The following is a 24,532-nucleotide window of genomic DNA, read 5'->3' as shown; positions in this document are numbered from 1 at the left end:
AGTGACCTAGAAAAAGAGAATGCAGGTCTGTGACTGACAATGAAGACATGAAGGTTTTATAACTTTACATGGTTTGTTATTGTCTATGATATTATTGCAAACTTTGTTAAGAATTACATGTGTTTCACTGAATGCAATTTTAGTCCCAATCTCTTTGATAAAAAAGCTAAAAACATATTGAAAGTATTTAGGTAATTAGTCATTAGTCAAAGTGTCGACCTGATGATGGCGCTATTGGAAACATCAAGAGATGATCAGACTGATTACAGTTTATATGGACGATGGAAACTATAATCAGGCAACTACAACGTATCGGCCTCATTTTCCAGTGTTTCCCTCCAAGTCTCTGTGTGGATAGAAAGAAATAATTGATTGTTGAATGAATGTAATATTCACATGACACATACTTGGTCTTAATTGCCTGTTTTTAGAAATATTGCAAATCACTCAAGTCATCATGTTCAGAGACACGTTCATCTGTAGAGTAAGAAAGGCAAATAAATATTTCAATGTGGCACACTTGTCTGCACTTTTCACATTAAGAGTCACATCGTGATTTAACCTTGTGATGGACATTTACAATAGTTTTGAACATCTTTGTGAGCGCTGGTTCAACAGAAGTGATGAGAGTTAAAGTTACTGTAAACAATGTGTTGGTCTGTTCTGTGATTCACTGTCATTACATTAACTCCAGACCTGCAGACCAGACTGAGCAGCAGTGAGTCCAGGACTGACCAGCTGGAGAGAGAAAATGCAGGTGAGGGATGTATCTACTCATCCAGATACACACACACACACACACACACACACACACACACACACACACACACACGCGCGCGCACACACACACACCAAACACATTTCAGACTTTTTTGTGTCATCAGAGAAACCAAAGGTGGCCTTCTACACAGCTCTGACTGATGCAGGAACTCTTGGACCATACAACACAGCAATCACACTGAAATACAGCAAGGTCTTCACCAACATTGGCAATGCTTACAATCCATCTACAGGTAACATACTGCAGCTCACATGTGGACATTTTACATACATCAGTTGTTCCTGTTTTTCATTTTCTGCTCTCACTCTGTAGGTTTCTTCACAGCACCAGTCAAAGGTGTCTACTATCTCCAGTTCACTGTGTTTGGTTACAGTTCTCGCCGTATAGCTGTACATGTGTACAAGAACGACCAAAGGATCATGGCTAATGGGGATTATAACAATGATATGGTTCAAAAGTTTTTCACTAACTCTCTGGTGTTGGAGCTGACAGCAGGAGATGAAATTTACCTGGTTCTCCCAAGAAGCGATTGTATACATGACACCATTGGTAACCAGAGCACCTTCAGTGGCTCCCTTCTCTTCACACTGTGAGGATGTTGTTCAGGCTGCTGTGTGACTGATTTGTCACAAACCCTGTTGTTATTGGCTGAACTGTGAATCTTTATAAAATGCTGATATATCTCAGCACTGCTGCCTCCAGGACAACTTTCTGTACATTCACTGCATGAATCAAATAATGTGATTCTCAATCTGACTTCACTTTTGTGTCGTCACATGAAAACAATTTAAAATAAATCAAAGTTGCATTCAAGTGTTTGGATTCTGTTTGTTATCATTGACTGTTGGCTGTGAAGCCTGAGATGAGTTTTATAGATTCACTACATGAGTCTCATTCTGACCTTTTGCATCTCAGGCCTCCTTATTAAAATAAATTAGATGACCCTCCATTTTTACTTCAACACAACATGAAGTTACTACAAAGTCTGTGTGATTTACTGCAGCTGACTCTCTCTGTATATCAGAGTAATACCGCCCTCTGGTGGTGAAAGATTTGTACTGCATCAAAGAGTTTGAACAGACCTGAGAGGGTGTGTGGCCTGAACACTTCCAATCAACTGTTGGTACATATCAAAATAACAGATGCAAGTACACAATGTGTTCAGTTATTTGCAAACATCTAAACACTCGTTTGAGAGGGTCTCCACATAGAGGACGCATTTCAGGCAATCATGGCCATTTTTCTGTATGGCTGTAAAGCCATACTTAATACATGCTGCCTCATATTTTCGGATTGTAGTTGGCCATAAATTCTTAGGATTTTTGCCGCAGAGTCCTCCACAGCAGAGCTGTTGATCTGCTCCTTCTGTCTATTTGTTGTCAAAAACCTGTCCATTTTGTGCTGACTAGCTACACGCTAGCTTGAAGAGCAGAGCAGCTTGATAACAACCAGTAGTCGTCGTAGTCATGCCGAACTTCAAGCTGAACCTGATTATGGCAGTTTACATGTTGTATGGTTCAGGACATATTGTTATTAAATATATATATATATATCATTTTTTTTTTCTTATTTTCCCTCCAATTTTATGAGCCCCCCTAGCGCCCACTGGTGGTCTCCACTTTGAAATTCACTGCGCGAGACTGTCCATGTGCCTTGAACTTTATTTTGTACTTTTTATGATATGTTTCTGGCCCAACAGTTACTCACAGATTGAAGTGACATAAATACACCTAATTTCTTTTCATCAAGACCAATAAATTATTCCCTGACAAATTAAGGAAAAAATCTGAAAAGCGCCCTATTTCACAACGTGGGGTCCATCCCTTCTGCTGGAAGAGTTAGTGGGGTCTATTCTGGGCTGAGACCCATCGTCCTTCTGAGTTTTAATGGAGATCACCTCCATAGTTTTCATGTAATCCTGCTGACAAATGAGCAAATGCAGATGAAAACACCCTCAGAAGTAAGGAGATTACAGAATAAGTAAGAATTGGCCAACTGCTGAATTCATACTTGCAACATATAGGGGGCAGTATATCACCAGAGTCACCGCTAACTGCTGCCAACTGCATGAAAAATATATGACAGTCTGCATTTTGTGATGGCAGATGTTGTGGTGTAGAGGCTCATGGGAAATATTCACACTGTATAAGAACAAAGATGTGGATACGTTTTTTAAATACTTTTGTCTTTATACTCACTGAGTTGAGTCAGCCACACATGCAGCATCAGGATCAGTGTGTGTCTGTGAGTGTTAGTCTGTGTGTGTGTATTAATAAACACAGTGTTGACACAGTTGTGACTACATGAGAGGGTGTCACAGGCTTCATGCCTCAACCAATCACTACTCTTCTTTATTTCTGCTGACGCTGCTATTTTTCTATGGAAAATCCTCGTTCTTCCTTCTGCACCTGTGTGAAGCTTTGGCCCACGTGCAGAACTGCACATAGACCAGTTGCTCTTCGCATCACTTTGTTTTTTTAATCAGGTGCTTTTCCTCTATCTGTATCTCTGGCTCTTAGAAACTCTTTGATAACTCAGTCCCCTTCTTGATATATCCCATCATATCTGCATTTTAAAGAACAATAGCAGTGTTGTATATCTGGTTATATGATTTTGTTCTTATATCTGTGTTTACATTTTCACTCTTCACATCATCACACTACAGCAGCTTTAATCAGTAGATGCACATTTCAATCAGCTGGTGTCCAGTAGTATGTTTCAGCAACTCTTTCACACTTGATTACCCTTCATTTCTTACTTTTATCATTATCAACAACAACTTTATTTATAGAGCACTTTTCATGCACGGCCGTGCAGCACAAAGTGCTTTACACAAGAAAGATATCACAATAATAAAGAAAGCCCCTCCCTCCCACCCTCCATACTACACACACTCACACACACACACACACACACACCTGTGAGGATTGAGGAGGTGCCGCCTTTGGGGCCGTCCACACTGGGAGGAGTCACAGGCTGTGCCACGGGGGCACCAGTGCCCAGGCCCCCCGACCCTGACAGACAACAGCTGGCCGGGCCGAAGGGACCCAGGGACAGCACCCCAGCAGCAGCCCAGACACAGCTCCCAGTGTGGAGGACCCCCCTGAGGAAACTCTGGAGTTAAACCTTAAAAACTAAAAACATAAGATAGGATAAAAACCCTGACAAAATATAAGTAAATGGAGTAAACAGTTAAAAGGATAGAAATATGTAAGATAGTAGATAAAATAAAATTGTACCGAAGATAAATAAAAATGAAATTATTTAAGATTAAAATTGTTTTAAAAAACAAGATAGAAGGAACAACATGAAATACGACAGAACCACATGAGAACGGAATAAGAATTTAAAATATTAGTTAAAAGCCTGATTAAAAAGGTGTGTCTTTAACCTTCCCTTAAAAATATCAACAGTCTCTGCAGACCTGAGGTTCTCCAGCAGGCTGTTCCACAGGTGGGGGCCATAGTGTCTAAATGCCGCCTCACCGTGGGTTCTAGTTCTTGGTTTTGGTATGGATAAAAGGCCAGAGCCGGAGGACCTCAGGGTCCGCGAGGGTTGATATGGTAAAAGCAGCTCAGATAAGTAGGAGGGCGCAAGGTCGTTAAGACATTTAAAAACCAGTAAAAGAACCTTAAAATCGATCCTGAAGCGGACGGGGAGCCAATGCAGTGACTCTAAAACTGGTGTAATGTGCTCCCGCCCTCTGGTCCTCGTCAGCACGCGTGCGGCTGAGTTTTGTAATAATTGGAGATTTAGAGAACTCTTTTTGTGAAGACCAGAGAGCAGGGCATTACAATAATCTAAGAGACAGGAAATAAAAGCATGCATTAGCACCTCCGTACTGCCGAAACAAATGAAATAAACAAACTGACCTTAAAAGACAACACAGTTTCATTCTGTTTTACTTTGTTTATATGTGGCGGACCCTGCCACCTTTCTAGCTTCTAACAGTGTGTATTCAGGTGTAGGGAAAATAGATATTTCTGAGTTTGTATTATTAAATCGTTAATATAATAACTGTTAAGATTCTGACTTTTAATTTCTTCTCCAAAACTACAAAGTGCCTCCTTAATCTAAATAACACAGTTCAATATATAACATTATGAGGCTCTGTATCTTTGTATTGTATAACAGTGGCGGTTCTAGGGGGGCCAACAGGGGCCAGTGCCCCCATAACTCTGAGTCTGGCCCCCCTGTATAGTGTATATAGTGCCCAAATATGGTGTCACTGCACTCACAGCAGTTCTACAGTATATATTCAATAGTGTGATGTCTTTATACAAAATGAATGAATATGCTCAGATAGATGTTCATGTTTGCCTTCTGCATCTGTGCTCAAAGTTACTGGTTTTACTTCAAACTCATCTGAATAGGATGTGGCTGTTCTGGACTACCGTGCACCGAGTCTGGCAGCAAACAGCATCTCCACACATTTCAGCGGCGATCGTGAGGCGGCTGTCGTGTTGGATGTGGCCTGTGGCACCGGACTGGTGGCACAACAGGTGAACCTACAAGACCAAAAGTGATCCTTTCTATAAAATATGACTTCTGTGTCGATCTCTAGTTTGTTTGGTAAATGTAAAGATGTGTTTTCTTCTTTGCATCAGCACCATGACAACCTGCAGTACAAAGCGTCGCTGGAGCGTGAGCTGAAGCAGATGGAGGAAGAGGGACATGGAGGTATACCAGAGAATGAACTGCGAACATGTGCGGACTGACTGCTGTGATCAGCTGTTTTCTGGTTTTAAAATTCCTCGGCTGTGGGTCGCACATCAGTGCATGTCATCGACAAAAAGGACAGATGAATTTGCAGCTTGCTGCCCAGTATAAAAACAGCTATTAACTATGCAAACAAGGGCAGCCATGCACTGCAGGCACACTGTCAAACAGAAGTGCACAGGAAGAAGGTGCAGGTCACAGCATCAACACGTGTTGCCAGCACCTTTCTTCCAAGCAGAGAGGCAGCAACTTTTTCAAAACCCATGTTGGTCTTGTGAAAACACACTCTTTGCGGCAGATTGCACTATTAAAGTTGTGCTGTTGCACATGTCATGAGAGAAGTTGTCAGTCTCATTTCTTATATAGCATAATGTGACAATGTATAGATAGATGTATGTATAGATACATTCACTGTCTTGTAATTCTGCTTGATTTTGCTTAAAAAATGCATCAGATTGATGTTTAAATATGAAATATTCAAAATTTTCATCAAGGGGAGCATGACCCCGAACGTATCCTTCTCCCCTTTTTCACCCCTGACCCGTTTTCATGCCTGATGTTACATGCATAGACATGTTGCAGTGAAAGTGACATCTATTGTTGTCCTGCTCGTAATCCACCTCCGTTTTCTACAAATGCAAACTTGTCAATATGCATTAAAGTCTTCCTGATGAAAATATGAATGAGAAACTGTGTTTACTGTGCATTAATATCTGCATTGATAAAAATTGTGCATTTCATAACTCACCATGAAGATTTAAGATTCAGATTTTCTAGTTAAAGACAATAAAAGCAAAAAACAACATTGAAGGAAACAAACTGATGATAAAAAGTAAGAAGAAGTGGAGGAATTGATGCAACATCATGTAGAAAACTGGCATTTTGTGCGATTCAGCATAAAAATGAATGAAGATCTGACCCTTGACTTTTTGACCCCTGACCCACTCTCAGGACGATCACAGTGCTCAATCCAAGCACGATTTTCATATTAATTTAGAACATTTGTAAAAGAATGAGCTCAGAAGAGAGACTCAGTGAAGACATGTCCATGTGTGTGTATTAATAAACACAGTGTTGACACAGTTGTGACTACATGAGAGGGTGTCACAGTTAAAGTGTTCCTCCAGCCTGTAGCAGCTTGTATTTTCTCACCAGCACAGAGAACATATTGAATAATCTGAGGCCTTGAATCAAACTGTCAAACAAGAAACACTTGTTGTTTTTCCCATTCGTTCAGCCAGCTGAAGTTTGGAGACGATATAAGACAGACCCACTCTACCACTGTACCTTGTGGAGACGATGAGGGTTGTTGTTGGTTTGCTGTTGTTGCTGCTCGGTCTGTGTGGATCAGGGGCTCAGGGGGAGGCTGGAGGCCTCGGTGAGGTGGCTGAGATCAACCAGAACACAGATCCAAAAGATGCAGCTGAGGAATCGACCGAGCAGATCACAGAACAAACCACCTCTGACATCTGGACGGAGCTGAGGGCACTGAGAGACATGGTGGTGGAGCTGCTGCAGAGAGAGAATTCAGGTACAGACTGATTACTTTTCCTGTTCAGTGATGATCATGTTCCACTGAAGTGTGTCAGTGCACTGATGTGATGACTGAGAGTTCAAGAAAAAGCTTTCAACATCCTTATGATATGTATGATTCTAACTTCATTTAATGACAAATACAACAGATATATGTTTTGAATTTCCAGCTCCAGAATGAAGCTGTAACAATCCAAGTGTCATGGATAAGATCATTGTGCTACATTTAATTAATGATAAAACATAGTGTGCATTTCAAACCTTGTTCAGAAATGTATTCAACAATTCACAAAAATGAATCAAACTCGTGTTTTTCAGTCCAAGCCACAGAACTGACATCTTTGGGAACTAGACTGACGACAACCGAGAGCAAAACAAGTGACCTAGAAAAAGAGAATGCAGGTCTGTGACTGACAAACATGAAGGTTTTATAACTTTCATGGTTTGTTATTGTCTATGATATTATTTTAATCTGTGTTAACAGTGTATTGTGCACATCTTTGAACATTATTTAAGTTTCAGTTTAAAAAGTAACAAGTTGTTCAAAAGTGTTTCTTCACAAACCAAACTCTCTTTGACTCAACAACATTTTGACCTGATGATGGAACTAGATGAAAAGTTAAGTGATCAACAGTTGATTACAGTTCATCCTGAGGGGAACATGAGTGTGTAACAAAGTTTAAGGTAATCAATCCAACAGCTATTGAGATAACAAAAAAACAACAACATAAATTTCAGCATCCTGGTGGCGCGAGAAGAGACATCAGGGCGTCACGGTGGGATCCATCCTTTGGAGAACATGAAGTGTGTTCATGAATTCATGACAATCCAAAGTGGTGGACTGTGTGAACATTTTTAAGTATTCATTCTGGAGATAAGATGAGGGTCTGTACTGTAAATGTGTTTTGCATGTTAACAGTTTGATATTTTGATGTCTGCTCTGTTCTGTGATTCACTGTCATTACATTAACTCCAGACCTGCAGACCAGACTGAGCAGCAGTGAGAGTGAACTTCTCATCAGCAGGTTCAGGATTGACCAGCTGGAGACAGAAAATGCAGGTGATGAAGTGAAACGATGAATTTATTGTGAGCTCCAGAATAAAGCTGTAACAATCCACGTGGTATGGATGAGATAATTACACTACATTAAATACATGATAAAACATAGCTTGTGTATTTCAAAATTGTTTAGAAATGTATTTACCCATTCATAAAAACACATCAAACTCATGTTTTTCAGTCCAAGCCACAGAACTGACATCTTTGGGAACTAGACTGACGGCAACCGAGAACAAAACAAGTGACCTAGAAAAAGAGAATGCAGGTCTGTGACTGACAAACATGAAGGTTTTATAACTTTGATTGCACATAATTTAAGTATTTTTATATTGTAACCGAAATAAAACTATTCATTCATTCATTCATTCACTTTCATGGTTCGTTATTGTCTGTGATATTATTGAAAACTTTGATAAGAATTACATGTGTTCCACTGAATGCAATTTAGTCTCTTTGATAAAAAAGCTAAAAACATATTGAAAGTATTTTGGTAATTACTCATTAGCCAAAGTGTCGACATGATGATGGAGCTATTGGAAACATCAAGAGATGATCAGACTGATTATGATTTATATGGATGTTGATCATGTTTTCCTTGAAGAGTTTGACTGAAGTGTGTCAGTGCACTAAAAACTTATTGTGAGCTCCAACAATAAAGCTTCAGAAATCAACATGGATAAGATGAAAGTGTCCTTAAATGAAAAATATAACAGAGCTCATTGTTTTGTGTTTTTGTATTATAAGAAATCAATTTACGCATTCAGAAACAAAAATCAATCTTCTTCTGTTTTTCAGTCCAAGCCACAGAACTGGTATCTTTTGAAAGGAGACTGACGTCCTCCGAGAGCAAAACAAGTGACCTAGAAAAAGAGAATGCAGGTATCACACTGACAACCTTCACCTCAAATTAAGAACAGTTTATGTTGCCTAAAGAACACCTTAACTACACAGGTGCTGGATGAGAAATGATTTTTGTGAATAATTTGTGTAACAATCACATTTGTTGTTTTGGACAGCATGGAAAATTACTTATTGTGTCAGTATATGTTCTGATCATGAAGGAAACAATAGTTTTAGCACTCAGACAGACAAAGAAGATATGAGTCAAGATACTGTAAATAATGTGTTGTGCATGTTAACAGTTTGATATTTTGATGTCTGATCTGTTCTGTGATTCACTGTCATTACATTAACTCCAGACCTGCAGACCAGACTGAGCAGCAGTGAGTCCAGGATTGACCAGCTGGAGACAGAAAATGCAGGTGAGGGTTGTATAAACTCATCTACACACACACACACACACACACACACACACACACACACACACACACACACATTACTTATTTACAGTGTTGGGAAGATTACTTTGGAAATGTAGTTGGTTACAATTACAAGTTACCCTGTTGAAAATGTAATAGTAGTGTAACTATTACAATTACTTTCTCAAAGTAATGTAACTAATTACATTTGATTACATTATGATTACTTTTCTTAATTTTGAATGAAATCTCTCAACTGCTAACCATTTTCACATTTTAAGACCTATAGTGTGATAAACCTTTCAGTTCAAAGGTTTAACCATATATTATGAGTCTGACCTTCACCTGTACTGAAGGAGGCTCACTTCCTCACTAAACGGAGCGACAACGGGCTGATTTCAGCCAAGAGGAGCAGGTTGTTTTAATGGAGAGAGTATGAGCGATACAAAAAAGCCTGATCACAGCCTGAAGCAACAGTGTTGCTCCAAATATGACAAGAGGAGGCTGATTTTAATTTCTGACAGCTCTACATTGAGCTGCTTTTAAATATGAAGCTTTAAAGAAACAACAACTGTTGTTTTAAACTGTGTTTTATATTGTTTTAATATATTTCACTGATCGCAATTATAAAATGCCAGTGTGTGTTTTATTGAAAGCGAGGCTGGTGTGCGTATGAAAATAGGTTACAGTGGGTTTTTTAGGTGCTGTAGCTACAAGCAAATCTCATGTTGTCTCTGTACAAAGACCTTTTTAAATGTGAGAAAACAGAGTAGACCTACTCAAGATTTGCTTTTGGGCAACACATAACAGGCGAAACAATTAATTTATTCATGGCCACATTAAGTTAAATTATCTGTCCCGCTGCGAGCGCACAACTTCTTTCAGTGGTGACTGACTGTATATAAAAGTAAATTGGCTACAGCCTAATAAATGACCTCCTGACGCGAGTCGGATCATCAGCTGAGCAGCGTATCCCCTCAGCTGAACATCTGTAGGCGGAGACGCTCAGAGAGAAAGTAAACAGCAGCGGATCAGCGCAATCTCTCCCTCCGTACAAATGCTCCGTTCTGATCCAGCTCCACTGGACTTTCAAAGTAAAGGTGACGCCAGCTGTAAATGAGTGAAATAGTGAAACAGCGGCGCTTTTATAGCCGATTTTATGATTAAACTCTGAACAGAACCTGGTCGGGACCAGGTTATGAGCTAAGCATAAGTTACCATGGTGATCTAGCTGGGTTAAAAGAGAGCCACCTTTGTAATACAGGGAAGCCTGGCTTCTGTCTGTATGAAGTGTTTTTTGTATTTCCAGCCCAGGAACATCTTGTGCGCCGCTGACACTGTTGCTGCTGAGTCTGACTGCCGCCGTACGGTTTGTCGGTTGAGTCGAATGGCACATGACCAGACAGAGCCAATCACAAGCGTCAGTTTTGGCAGAAGGATGTTGATATGAAAAAAACTAAAAACAAACATGAATCCAGGGGGGCGAAAAACTATTTGATGAATCCGAGCTTTTGCGGGGATTTTTCAAATGTAACTTAAGTTGTAATCATTGAAATTTCCAAAAGCAACTGTAATTTAATTACATATTTTCTCACAGTAATGTAACGGATTACAATTACGTACATTTTGTAATTAAATTACGTAACGTTGTTACATGTAATTCGTTACTCCCCAACACTGCTTATTTAGTCCAGGTTAAGTTCAATGATACAGATGTTCTTCTTCTTGTCATCAGAGAAACCAAAGGTGGCCTTCTACACAGCTCTGACTGATGCAGGAACTCTTGGACCATACAACACAGACATCACACTGAAATACAGCAAGGTCTTCACCAACATTGGCAATGCTTACAATCCATCTACAGGTAACATACTGCAGCTCACATGTGGACATTTTACATACATCAGTTGTTCCTGTTTTTCATTTTCTGCTCTCACTCTGTAGGTTTCTTCACAGCACCAGTCAAAGGTGTCTACAATCTCCAGTTCACTGTGATGGGTTACTATGCTGGTAATACAGCTGTATCTGTGTACAAGAACAACCAAAGGATTATGGCTAATTGGGAGCAGAACAACAATATGATTCAAAAGTATCTGACTAACTCTCTGGTGTTGGAGCTGACAGCAGGAGATGTAATTCATCTGGTTCTCCCATCAGGCCAATCTGTCTATTGCAGCAGTAATAACCAGAGCACCTTCAGTGGCTCCCTTCTCTTCACACTGTGAGGATGTTGTTCAGGCTGCTGTGTGACTGATTTGTCACAAACCCTGTTGTTATTGGCTGAACTGTGAATCTTTATAAAATGCTGATATATCTCAGCACTGCTGCCTCCAGGACAACTTTCTGTACATTCACTGCATGAATCAAATAATGTGATTCTCAATCTGACTTCACTTTTGTGTCGTCACATGAAAACAACATTCAAATAAATCAAAGTTGCATTCAAGTGTTTGTTATCATTGACTGTTGGCTGTGAAGCCTGAGATGAGTTTTATAGATTCACTACATGAGTCTCATTCTGACCTTTTGCATCTCAGGCCTCCTTATTAAAATAAATTAGATGACCCTCCATTTTTACTTCAACACAACATGAAGTTACTACAAAGTCTGTGTGATTTACTGCAGCTGACTCTCTCTGTATATCAGAGTAATACCGCCCTCTGGTGGTGAAAGATGTGTACTGCATCAAAGAGTTTGAACAGACCTGAGAGGGTGTGTGGCCTGAACACTTCCAATCAACTGTTGGTACATATCAACATACATTGTGAAAATACTGTATTTGGTTGAAGATCTGCATGAAAATAAACACAGTGGAAGTTAGTTCTAGTGACTGAGTGATGCAAGTGCACAATGCGTTCAACACTTACGAGAGTTTATGTCAAAACAACCACAAATACAAGAATTCTAATCTTTTATATGTAAAGAACACATTAATATGTGTGACACTGATTCAGGAAATGGTGCTGAAGATGCATGAACGAGTTTTTGACGTGCTGTTTTTGTTTTTGTGGCTTTAAGGGACATTTATCTGTAAGATGGTCAGATGTAGAATCTCACCCTGATAACAAGTTACACAATAATGCCCTTAACAACGTTTTTGGTCAGTGATTAATTTAAATTCAATTCCGGCTTTAGAAAAAGTTCTTGCATCAGATTATTGGCAAATTATGAAAAACAATAATATCCTTAAGAGATTATAAATATGGAAGCTTTTGGTCATTTTCTTTCAAACGAGCAAAGTGTTTCTCAAACTTAGCTTTTAAAAAAATAATATATCACAACAAATTCCCAACTTTTTGTTATTAAAACAAGCTCTTATTAAATGTGACTAATAAATACACTCACTATTGGGGCTGGGCAATATGGCCTTACACTGTAATGCCTTGAATAACATTACCACACACATTTTCTTGAGGTCTGTCATTGAGGAGGACTGTATTGTAATGTAATGTCTGTTTTGATGATTCTATAATGGGATTTTCCTGCCAAATTCAAGTCCTGTGTTAATAACAATTAGGTTTATTTTGAAGTGACAGAAGATTCTCCTGCACAACAAAAGTTTTGTCAGTGATTTGGAACCCCAGATTATTTTTTGTGTATATCATTTCAATACAACAGTGATCATACAACAGTGTTTCTGTGTTTTCTGATGATTGTGCAGACATTTACAGTATATCATACACAACTAGAATTGCACTCTGTGGAGCGCTGACCCCCGTCAAGGCCCAACAGTTACTCACAGATTGCAGCGACATAAATACACCTGATTTCTTTTCATCAAGACCAATGAATAATTTTCTGAGAAATTAAGGAAAAAATATCAAAAGTGCCCTATTTCACAACGTGGGGTCCATCCCTTCAGCTGCAAGAGTTAGTGGGGTCTATTCTGGGCTGAATGAGCAGATGCAAGTGAAAACAACCTCTGAAGTAAGGAGATTACAGAGCAAGTAAGAATTGGCCAACTGCTGAATTCCTACTTGCAACATATAGGGGGCAGTATATCACCAGAGTCACCGCTAACTGCTGCAGACTGTTGCTGCTGCTACCTATTAGCTAGCCATGCTCCTGATGTGCTGGTCGACACCTTGCATGACAGCCACCGCCATCAGTGTATAAATGTATGTATGAGTTACTATAAGTTGCTTTGGACAAAAGCGTCTGCTAAATGAAATGTAGTGTAGTGTAAGTTGTCATCGCATTTGCTTTCTTCAAACTATGAACAGAGGGTCTAGGGAGAACTCTTAAACAATGCATGCTGGGAAGTATGATAACATGCTGATCATGTTTCTTTAATAAACTGAGCTCTGAGCAGTATATTCATCATTTCATCATTTCAAGTCAATAAGACTTGAAGTCAGAAGAACTTCAGCAAATTGTAAGTGTAGTGAACTTTGTGTTTACAACTTGTGTATTTGCAGTATGTTAAGTTATTAGGGAAAGATCCTGCTGATGATCCAATTACATTTTTGTGTTTACAGCGCTGAGTCAAAATTGTCATGAACAAAAACACTTGTGGCCGATTTAACACGGGCACAAAGTGGACTCTGATTGATGCAGTTTTAACAACCGGCGCCCACGTTGTGTAAGTAGAAAATGTATTACAAGGTGTGGTCAGGCAACAGAAAGTGAGAAACATGCTCATAAGTCAGCGGCATAAGAACAAAGGCAGCAACGTTTGTGTCTACATCAACAACAGATGGTGTTCGGACGTTCAGGTGGTGGTGAAACATTTTTCAGTGGAAATAGAGGTGCTGATGGTTAAGTGCAGACCTTTTTATTTACCGAGGGAGTTCAGTGCTGTGTTTATGCTGGCTGGTTACATCCTGACACGGGCGAACCGGACCACAGCGCTCGGACTGCTGCACGACACTCTCAGCAAACACGAGACTACACACCCAGACGCTGTGTTTGTTGTGGGCCTACAAGGCTGCCCCCCCTGCCCCCACTCTGGACAGTCCAACCACATCTCGGTGTTCCTCTACCCATCTTACAGGCAGCGCCTCAAACAGGCCCCCCTAGTAAGTAAAACTGTTAAAGTATGGAATAAAGAGACTGCAGGACTGCTTTAACAGTACTGACTGGGATGTGTTTAAGATTGCTGCTGTGAGAGATGACTGTACTGTGGACTTAGAGGAATATGCTTCAGTGGTTACTGGTTACATCAGCACATGCATAGCCAACATTGTCCCCACCAAGTGCTACAAAACATTCCCAAACCAAAAACCCTGGATTAACTGTGACATACAGTGTTTCATTGTGACGCTGAAGGCTACAAAAAGGCCAGATATGACCTACGTAGATCCATCAGAGAAGCCAAGAGACAATACAGAGTAAAGCTTGAGGGATACTACACCACCATTGATACCTGGTGGCAGGGCCTGCAACACATCACAGACTACCAGCAGCGGAGTAGGGAGGTAACAACCAGCCAAAGCACACTACCAGATGAGCTGAATTAGTTTTACACTCACTTCGATGCCCTCAACACCAGCAGAGGGACTCTACCAACAGATGCAGCACAGAGCTCTTCACTCAAGGTGACATCAGCTGAGGTGTGCAGGGCGCTGAGGAGAACGAACCCCCGGAATGCAGCAGGCCCTGATAACATCCCGGGCCGTGCACTGAGGGTCTGCTCAGTGGAGCTGGCTGAGGTGCTAACAGATATTTACAATCTGTCCCTCTCACAATCTTCTGTGCACACCTTCTTCAAGACCATCACCATTGTGCCCCTCCCTAAGGAAAACACCATAACCTGCTTAAATGACTACCGTCCCATCGCGCTCACTTCAATTGTGATGAAGTGTTTTGAGAGGAAAATCATGACCCACATTAAAAAGACCATCCCAGACACACTGGACCCCCTACAGTTTGCGCATCATCGGAACCGGTCCACTGACGATGCAGTGAACACCGCCATCCATGCAGCTGTCACACATCTGGAGAACAAGGACACGTATGTTCGAATGATGTTTATCGACTACAGCTCAGCATTCAACGCGGTCCTCCCAATCAGACTGGCTGAGAAGCTCCTCATCATTGTACTGACACCTTCCCTCTGCAGCTGGGTTCTGGATTTCTTCACAGACAGACCCCAGACAGTCAAGAGTTGGTACCCAGACATCAGGCACAAGGACGGTGAGCACAGGGACCACCCAGGGCTGTGTGCTGAGTCCTCTTCTGTACACCCTCTTCACCTATGGCTGTGCCCCCACCCAGCGCAACACCACCATCATCAAGTTTGCAGACAACACAACAGTCATCGGACTGATCACTGCTAGTTGGGCAGAGACAGACTATAAGGAGGCGGTGGCTCAGCTGGTGTCCTGGTGCAGCACAAATAATCTCTCCTTAAATGCAGAGAAGACTAAGGAGATGATTATCAACCCGATGAGGAGGAAAGACCCGCACAGCCCACTTCACATCGGTGAGACACAGGTAGAGAGGGTGAAAACCTTTAAATTCCTCAGCACCCACATCAGCGAGGACCTCTCCTGGTCTCACAACACCCAGCACATTGCCAGGAAGTCTCAGCAGCGGCTGTACTTCTTAAGAAAGCTGAGGCAATTTGGACTGTCCACCAAACTCCTCAGCAACTTCTACAGATGTACAGTTGAGAGCATCCTGACCAACTCCATCACAGTGTGGTTTGGAAACTGCACATTACAGGAAAGGAAGGCTCTCCAACGTGTAATTCAAACTGCACAACACATCTGGGGAGCAGCCTTCCCATCACTTCAGGACATTTACAACACCCGGGTCACAAGGAAAGCACACAACATCACCAAGGACATTACACACCCGCAGCACAGACTGTTTACACTGCTACCATATGGCAGATGCTACAGGAGCATGAAAGCCAGAACAACCAGACTTAAAACGTTTTGATCCACAGGCCATCAGGCTGTTAAATGGCTCTGTCTTATGACAACTCTGTATACACTACCATTCAGCACTGGGAACCACATTTGGACTATATTCAATACTGTGAACTATATTTGCACTATGTACATATCTTCAATATCCGATGAATACATTTAATATATCTCAGTGTCTTTCAGTGCCCTCTGCTGCATGTGAACTTTGCACACGCTAACATGCTTGTCATTTATATATTTTCTTTTAAGTATGTTTTATATTTTTGTGTTTTATATTTTGTGTGTTGGGAAACTCGCAAATTTTCATTTTCATTGCCTGGTGTAAACTATGTGTATATGACGATAAAACATCTTGAATATTGAATGGCGCAGGGTTGGCAACACATGTACACCCTGCTTTAATTTTCCACGCACGCAGTAATATCACAGCAGCAAATGTCATGGCACATTTAATACCAAAAGGAAAAACTGTAGTTATAAACTTGACAGGACAGAGGAAACTCTCCAGAGGAAACATAATCAAACTTTCAACTCCTTAAATAAAACTTTGAGACAGCTCTGATGGAGCTCAGGATTTATCTGGAGGGTTGCTGCCTTATTCCAAACAACTGGACTATATGAATGTGAACTGTGTGTATTTACAGTTTGGACAAGTAGATGAAAACAGAACATTGATTAATGATCAATGGAGTTAAGCTGTTACACCTCATGCATGATACATGCTGGCTCTTACAATGAGAATGAACACTTTGCTCTTCATCACCTGCAGTTGCTTCTGATCCTGTTTGGAAATTCTGACAAACATTTAACCCAACATGTAGAGCAGCCTGCAGTGAGGCTACGAAACAGCCTACAACATGTGCAGTAAAACAACAATTATTTATTGGATTGTTGACTTTATCAGCATTCTGTACCCGTACTGTAATTATCTGCACACCCTAAAAACACTTGTGCCATGGACTTTAGACCTTGTGCCATCGATTGTTTGAATAGGACTGTTGTTGTTTTTCCCATTAATCCAGCCAGCTGAAGTTTGGAGACGATATAAGACAGACCCACTCTACCACTGTACCTTTGTGCAGACGATGAGGGTTGTTGTTGGTTTGCTGTTGTTGCTGCTCGGTCTGTGTGGATCAGGGGCTCAGGGGGAGTCTGGAGGCCTCGGTGAGGTGGCTGAAATCAACGAGAACACCAAAACATGCTGCTGAGAAATCGACCAAGCAGACCACAAAGCAAACCTACCCTGACATCTGGACGGAGCTGAGGGCACTGAGAGACATGGTGGTGGAGCAAAGGGTTCACATGGAGCTGCTGCAGAGAGAGAATTCAGGTACAGACTGATTACTTTTCCTGTTCAGTGATGATCATGTTCCACTGAAGTGTGTCAGTGTACTAAAAACGTATTGTGAGCTCCAACAATAAAGCTTCAAAAATCAACCTGAATGAAAGTGTCACTGAATGAAAAATATAACAGAGCTCATTGAGGTTCGCTTTTGTATTGTTAGTAATTGATGAATTCATGCATTCACAAACAAAAATCTAACTTCTTCTGTTTTTCAGTCCAAGCCACAGAACTGTTATCTTTGGAAAGCAGACTGACGTCCTCCGAGAGCAAAACAAGTGACCTAGAAAAAGAGAATGCAGGTATCACACTGACAACCTTCACTTCAAATTTAGAACAGTTTATGTTGCCTAAAGAACACCTTAACTACACAGGTGTTGGATGAGAAATGATTTTTGTGAATAATTTCTGTAACAGTCACATTTGTTGTTTTAGACAGCATGGAGAATTACGTATATTGTCAGTATATGTTCTGATCATGAACGAAACAATAGTTTTAGCACTCAGACGGACAGAGAAGATATGGGTCAAGATACTGTAAATAATGTGTTGTTCATGTTAACAGTTTGATATTTTGATGTCTGCTCTGTTCTGTGATTCACTGTCATTACATTAACTCCAGACCTGCAGACCAGACTGAACAGCAGTGAGTCCAGGATTGACCAGCTGGAGAGAGAAAATGCAGGTGAGGGTTGTTTCTACTCATCCACACACACACACACACACACACACACACACACACCATCATCATCATCGGCGGTCACTCGTAGTCGAGTATGACTGTCCTCCTTCTTGGTCCTTCTGGGTCTCCAGATGAGCATAGAGAGCGATCCTGGACCCGATTATTCTTGTGCAGTGTGGGCAGGTGAAAGTGGTGGTGGGTTTGGGCCGGGCCTGTTTGGTGGATGCCCTCTCCTTTCTGAGTCTGCGTTTGTGTTCTGCAGCGTGGTGGAAATCTTCATTATATAGTGCAGCACCCTCATGGACAAGGTTTCTCCATGTCACCCTATTTTTGTCATGTCCTCCCATGTCTTAAGGTCTATGTGGAACTTTTTGATGTTTGTTTTAATGTTGACCTTATACCTCTTGTTTTGGCCTGCTGGGGCACGTTTTCCTTCAGCAAGCTGGGAGTAGAGGACTTCTTTTGGAAGGCGAAAGTCAGGCATACGGACAACATGACCAGTCCATCTGAGCTGGTGTTGAGCGATAGTAGCAGTGATGGTGGGGATGCCAGCCTTCTCCAGGACGCTGGTGTTGGTGTGCCTATCCTCCAGCTGATCCTGAGGATTTTCCAGAGGCATCTCTGGCAATGTGCCTCTAGCGCCTTTAAGTGCCTACTGTATGTGGTCCAGGCCTCTGATCCACACAGTAGAGTGGGTAGCATTATGGCTTTGTAGACCAGGATTTTGGTCTTTGCCAGAAGGTCGCGGTTCTCGAAAATCCTTTTCCTTAACCTTGAAAAAGCCCCACTGGAACAGTTGAGGCGGTGGTGTATTTCATCGTCAGTGTTGGCTTTTGATGATAGGAGGCTGCCCAGATATTGAAAGTGATCCACATTTTCTAATTTGATGTTGACAACTGAGATGTTTGGGGGTGGGACAGGAGTACTGTTTGGTGGTGACTGATAGAGGATTTGAGTCTTTTTTATGTTGATGGTTAAACCAAGCTGTTTGCATGCTTTTGTGAAGGCAACCAAAATGCACTGTAGGTCCCCTTCTGAGAGGGCTACGAGGGCGTTGTCGTCCACATACTGCAGCTCCATGATGGATATGGTAGTGGTTCGACCTTTTGCCCTGAATCGATTGATGTTAAAGAGTTGCCCGTCTGTTCTGCACATAATCTTGACTCCCTGGGGCAGATGTTTACCTGTGAGATGGAGGATAGCAGCAATGAAGATGGAGAACAGTGTTGGAGCAATGACACATCCTTGTTTGACTCCTGTGTCAACCCTGAAGGGTTCTGTTTCATCTCCACTGCCACTGAGGACTGTAGCTGACATGTTGTCATGCAGCAGTCTCAGTACCCGTATGTATTTTTCTGGGCAGCCAATCTTTGCCAGAACCAGCCAGAGGGCCTGACGGTTCACTGAGTCAAAGGCTTTGCTGAGGTCTATGAAGGCCATGTATAGTGGTAGATTTTGTTCCCAGCATTTTTCTTGAAGTTGGCGAGCAATGAATATCATATCTGTAGTGCCTCTGTTTGGGCAAAAACCACTCTGAGACTCAGGAAGGATGCTTTCTGACAGAGGGGTGAGTCTGTTGGCCAAAACCCGAGCCAGGGCTTTCCCTGTGGTGGACAGGAGAGAAATGCCACGGTAGTTCCCGCAGTCTACCTTGTCTCCTTCCTTAAAGATGGAGGCAACCAGGGCATCCTTAAGTTGTGCAGGGATTTTCTCTTGTTCCCATATTTTGTAAAGCAGGGTTGGATGTGTTTAAGGAGTTCAGGGCCGCCTTCCTTTAGGACTTCTGCTGGAATGCCGTCCGGACCAGCAGCCTTGTTGTTCTTCATCTTCCTAATAGCATCCTGCACGTCTTCCAGGCTGGGTGGTTCCCCCAAAGCTCTCATTTATAGGCTGTTGAGGGAGTTTTCGAGGGCCTCCATGTCAGGAGTGGTGTCACTGTTCAGAAGATCCTCGTAATGCTCTTTCCACCTGTTTGCTATTGCTTCCTTATCTTTCAGCAGCATGAGCCCATCTTTAGAGCAAAGTGGGGTTAGGCAACGGTAGCTGGGGCCATATACCGCTCTTGTGGCATCAAAGAAACCTCTGGTGTCTCCAGAGTCAGCAAGCTGCTGGATCTCCAGAGCCTTCTTTGTCCACCACTGGACACACACACACACACACACACACATATTACTTATTTACAGACATTGTTTTTGTGTCATCAGAGAAACCAAAGGTGGCCTTCTACACAGCTCTGACTGATGCAGGAACTCTTGGACCATACAACACAGACATCACACTGAAATACAGCAAGGTCTTCACCAACATTGGCAATGCTTACAACCCATCTACAGGTAACATACTGCAGCTCACATGCGGACATTTTACATACATCAGTTGTTCCTGTTTTTCATTTTCTGCTCTCACTCTGTAGGTTTCTTCACAGCACCAGTCAAAGGTGTCTACAGTCTCCAGTTCACTGTGATGGGTTACGATGCTGGTACTATAGGTGTAGAAGTGTACAAGAACAACCAAAGGATTATGGCTAATTGGGAGAGGAACAATGATGTAATTCCTGAGTATTTCACTAAGTCCCTGGTGTTGGAGCTGACAGCAGGAGATGAAATTCACCTGGTTCTCCCATCAGGCCAATCTATCTTTGACGACAGTAATAATTACAGCACCTTCAGTGGCTCCCTTCTCTTCACACTGTGAGGATGTTATTCAGGCTGCTGTCAGTGATTTGTCAACATTCAAATAAATTAAAGTTGCATTCAAGTGTTTCTGTCTGTTCTCACTGACTGTAGGCTGTAAAGCCTGAGAGAGGTTTCATTGATTTACTACATGAGTCTCATTTCAGCCGTTGTTCATTCAAAACGATTTAGATGACCCTTCACTTTCATATTTGAATGCTTAATGTAAAAATAAAAATGCAAAAATGTGCATGAAATATAGAAAAAACATCATCAAATCTGAGTCACTCAAAGTTGAATGTATGAATATCTGACCCCTGACCTTTGACCCCTGACAACAGTTCAGCAGTCTGAAGGATCTTTGTATCATCCAAACTGAGTTGAAGTTTCAGGGAACCACCAGAGGGCTCAAGAGAACAGATATTAACTTTCTCTGGGCTTTAAATAATGTACCAGACAAAAACAAAATCATTACTGGGATGTTAAAGACAATCACAATGTTCAAACAGAGGACAGTATCTATATTAATTTATAAGCCTAATACATCAGAGATAATGAGATACAAGTGAGACAGAGTGAAGAAAAAGTTGAACTCACTGAGTTTAATCAACTTGTATATTTACAGTATGTTAAGTTATTAGGAAAAGATCCATAGATCGAATTACATTTTTGTGTTTACAGTATTGAGTCAAAATTGTCATGAACAAAAACACTTTTTGCCGATCTAACACCAGCACAAACTGGACAAACTGGACTCTGACTGATGTAGTTGTCATTTTTACAACAAGCGTCCACATTGTGCAAGTAGCAAATGTACTATGAGGTGTGGTCAGGCAGCAGAAAGTGAAAAATCTGTCTATAAGTCAATGGCGCAGTATTTTTCCCTGCTTTTTAAAGGTGCATCATTCAGATATAAATGATCAGAGAGGCTGCTTTCAGCTGCTGCTTTTTTATTTTAGACTTTTCCACGCACGCAGTAATGTTACGGTAGCAAATATCATGGCACATTTAAACAGCAAAAGGAAAAACTGTAGTTATAAACTTGACAGGACGGAGGAAACTCTCCAGAGGAAACAGAATCAAACGTTCAGCTTCTTAAATAAAACTTTGAGACAGCTCTGATGGAGCTCAGGATTCATCTGGAGGGTTGCTGCCTTATTCCAAACAACTGGACTATATGAATCTAAACTGTGTGTATTTTACAGTTCGGAAAAGTAGGTGAAAACAGAACATTGATTAATGATCAATGGAGTTAAGCCATTGATCATTAATCAATGTTCTGTTTTCACCTACTTTTCCGGAAAGGTAGGTGAAAACAGAACATTGATTAATGATCAATGGAGTTAAGCCATTGATCATTAATCAATGTTCTGTTTTCACCTACTTTTCCGAACTGTAAAATAAACACAGTTGCACTTCATGCATGATGCATGCTGGCTCTTACAAATGAGGATGAACACTTTGCTCTTCATCACCTGCAGTTGCTTCTGATTCTGGTTTGAAATTCTGACAAACATTTAACCCAACATGTAGAGCAGCCTGCAGTGAGGCTACGAAACAGCCTACAACATGTGCAGTAAAACAATAATTGTTTATTGAATAGTTGATGTTATCAGCATTCTGTACCCATACTGTAATTATCTACACGCCCTAAAAACACTTGTGCCATGGACTTTAGACGTTGTGCCATCGATTGTTTAAATTGGACTGTTCTTGTTTTTCCCCTTCGTTCAGCCAGCTGAAGTTTAGAGACGATATAAGACAGACCCACTCTACCACTGTACCTTTGTGGAGACGATGAGGGTTGTTGTTGGTTTGCTGTTGTTGCTGCTCGGTCTGTGTGGATCAGGGGCTCAGGGGGAGGCTGGAGGCCTCGGTGAGGTGGCTGAGATCAACCAGAACACAGATCCAAAAGATGCAGCTGAGGAATCGACCGAGCAGATCACAAAGCATACCTACCCTGACATCTGGACGGAGCTGAGGGCACTGAGAGACATGGTGGTGGAGCTCAATGTTCACATGGAGCTGCTGCAGAGAGAGAATTCAGGTACAGACTGATTACTTTTCCTGTTCAGTGATGATCATGTTTTCCTTGAAGAGTTTGACTGAAGTGTGTCAGTACACTAATAAACTTCTTGTGAGCTCCAACAATAAACCTTCAGAAATCAACATGGATCTAACTTTCACTGAATGAAAAATATAACAGAACTCAAGAAATTAATTCACGCATTCACAAACAAAAATCAAACTTACTTACTTAATCTAATAATGACAAATACAACAGCGATATGTTTTTAATTTCTTTTCGTATTTTTAAAACCTTCCTTTGTTTTTAAGTCCAAGCAACAGAACTGGTATCTTTGGAAAGCAGACTGACGTCCTCCGAGAGCAAAACAAGTGACCTAGAAAAAGAGAATGCAGGTATCACACTGACAACCTTCACCTCAAATTAAGAACAGTTTATGTTGCCTAAAGAACACCTTAACTACACAGGTGTTGGATGATAAATGATTTTTGTGAATAATTTGTGTAACAATCACATTTGTTGTTTTGGACAGCATGAAAACTTACTTATTTTGTCAGTATATGTTCTGATCATGAACGAAACAATAGTTTTAGCACTCAGACAGACAGAGAAGATATGAGTCAAGATACTGTAAATAATGTGTTGTGCATGTTGACAGTTTGATATTTTGATGTCTGCTCTGTTCTGTGATTCACTGTCATTACATTAACTCCAGACCTGCAGACCAGACTGAGCAGCAGTGAGTCCAGGATTGACCAGCTGGAGAGAGAAAATGCAGGTGATGGTTGTTTCTACTCACACACACACACACACACACACACACACACACACACACACATTACTTATTTACAGATATTGTTTTCATGTCATCAGAGAAACCAAAGGTGGCCTTCTACACAGCTCTGACTGATGCAGGAACTCTTGGACCATACAACACAGACATCACACTGAAATACAGCAAGGTCTTCACCAACATTGGCAATGCTTACAATCCATCTACAGGTAACATACTGCAGCTCACATGTGGACATTTTACATACATCAGTTGTTCCTGTTTTTCATTTTCTGCTCTCACTCTGTAGGTTTCTTCACAGCACCAGTCAAAGGTGTCTACAATCTCCAGTTCACTGTGATGGGTTACAATGCTGGTAATACAGCTGTATATGTGTACAAGAACACCCAGAAGATTATGGCTAATTGGGAGCAGAACAACAATGGGGTTCCTGAGTATTTCACCAACTCTCTGGTGTTGGAGTTGACAGCAGGAGATGAAATTCACCTGGTTCTCAGATCAGGCCATTATATCTTTGACAACAGTAATAATTACAGCACCTTCAGTGGCTCCCTTCTCTTCACACTGTGAGGATGTTGTTCAGGCTGCTGTGTGACTGATTTGTCACAAACCCTGTTGTTATTGGCTGAACTGTGAATCTTTATAAAATGCTGATATATCTCAGCACTGCTGCCTCCAGGACAACTTTCTGTACATTCACTGCATGTATCAAATAATGTGATTCTCAATCTGACTTCACTTTTGTGTCGTCACATGAAAACAATTTTAAATAAATCAAAGTTGCATTCAA

At 41.3% G+C, this 24,532-nt stretch overlaps 1 protein-coding gene and 1 long non-coding RNA gene across 3 annotated transcripts in view; both read left to right on the top strand.

Moving 5' to 3' along the window:
* LOC115594007 (complement C1q-like protein 2) overlaps positions 1-24,532 on the top strand; it is a 113,563-nt gene extending 89,031 nt beyond the window's left edge. Inside the window, exons 2-7 of one of the 2 annotated variants that reach the window (XM_030437757.1) lie at positions 17,788-17,871; positions 18,192-18,254; positions 23,261-23,344; positions 23,665-23,727; positions 23,823-23,951; positions 24,032-24,532. In XM_030437757.1, the coding sequence (XP_030293617.1) occupies positions 17,788-17,871; positions 18,192-18,254; positions 23,261-23,344; positions 23,665-23,727; positions 23,823-23,951; positions 24,032-24,312 (704 nt within the window). In that variant the 3' untranslated portion in view covers positions 24,313-24,532. The remainder of the gene's footprint in view (positions 1-17,787; positions 17,872-18,191; positions 18,255-23,260; positions 23,345-23,664; positions 23,728-23,822; positions 23,952-24,031) is intronic. The other variant, XM_030437758.1, reaches the window with a different exon arrangement.
* LOC115594026 (uncharacterized) lies at positions 7,391-9,325 on the top strand. The gene is made up of 3 exons (XR_003986405.1): positions 7,391-7,435; positions 8,889-8,972; positions 9,293-9,325. It is a non-coding gene; the product is annotated as an uncharacterized LOC115594026 (long non-coding RNA).

This window comes from Sparus aurata, chromosome 13 (assembly GCF_900880675.1).
Source record: "Sparus aurata chromosome 13, fSpaAur1.1, whole genome shotgun sequence".
Taxonomy (NCBI): Eukaryota; Metazoa; Chordata; class Actinopteri; order Spariformes; family Sparidae; genus Sparus; species Sparus aurata.
Note: the sequence above shows the minus strand (reverse complement) of the source record. Positions and strands in the feature narration are given on the sequence as shown.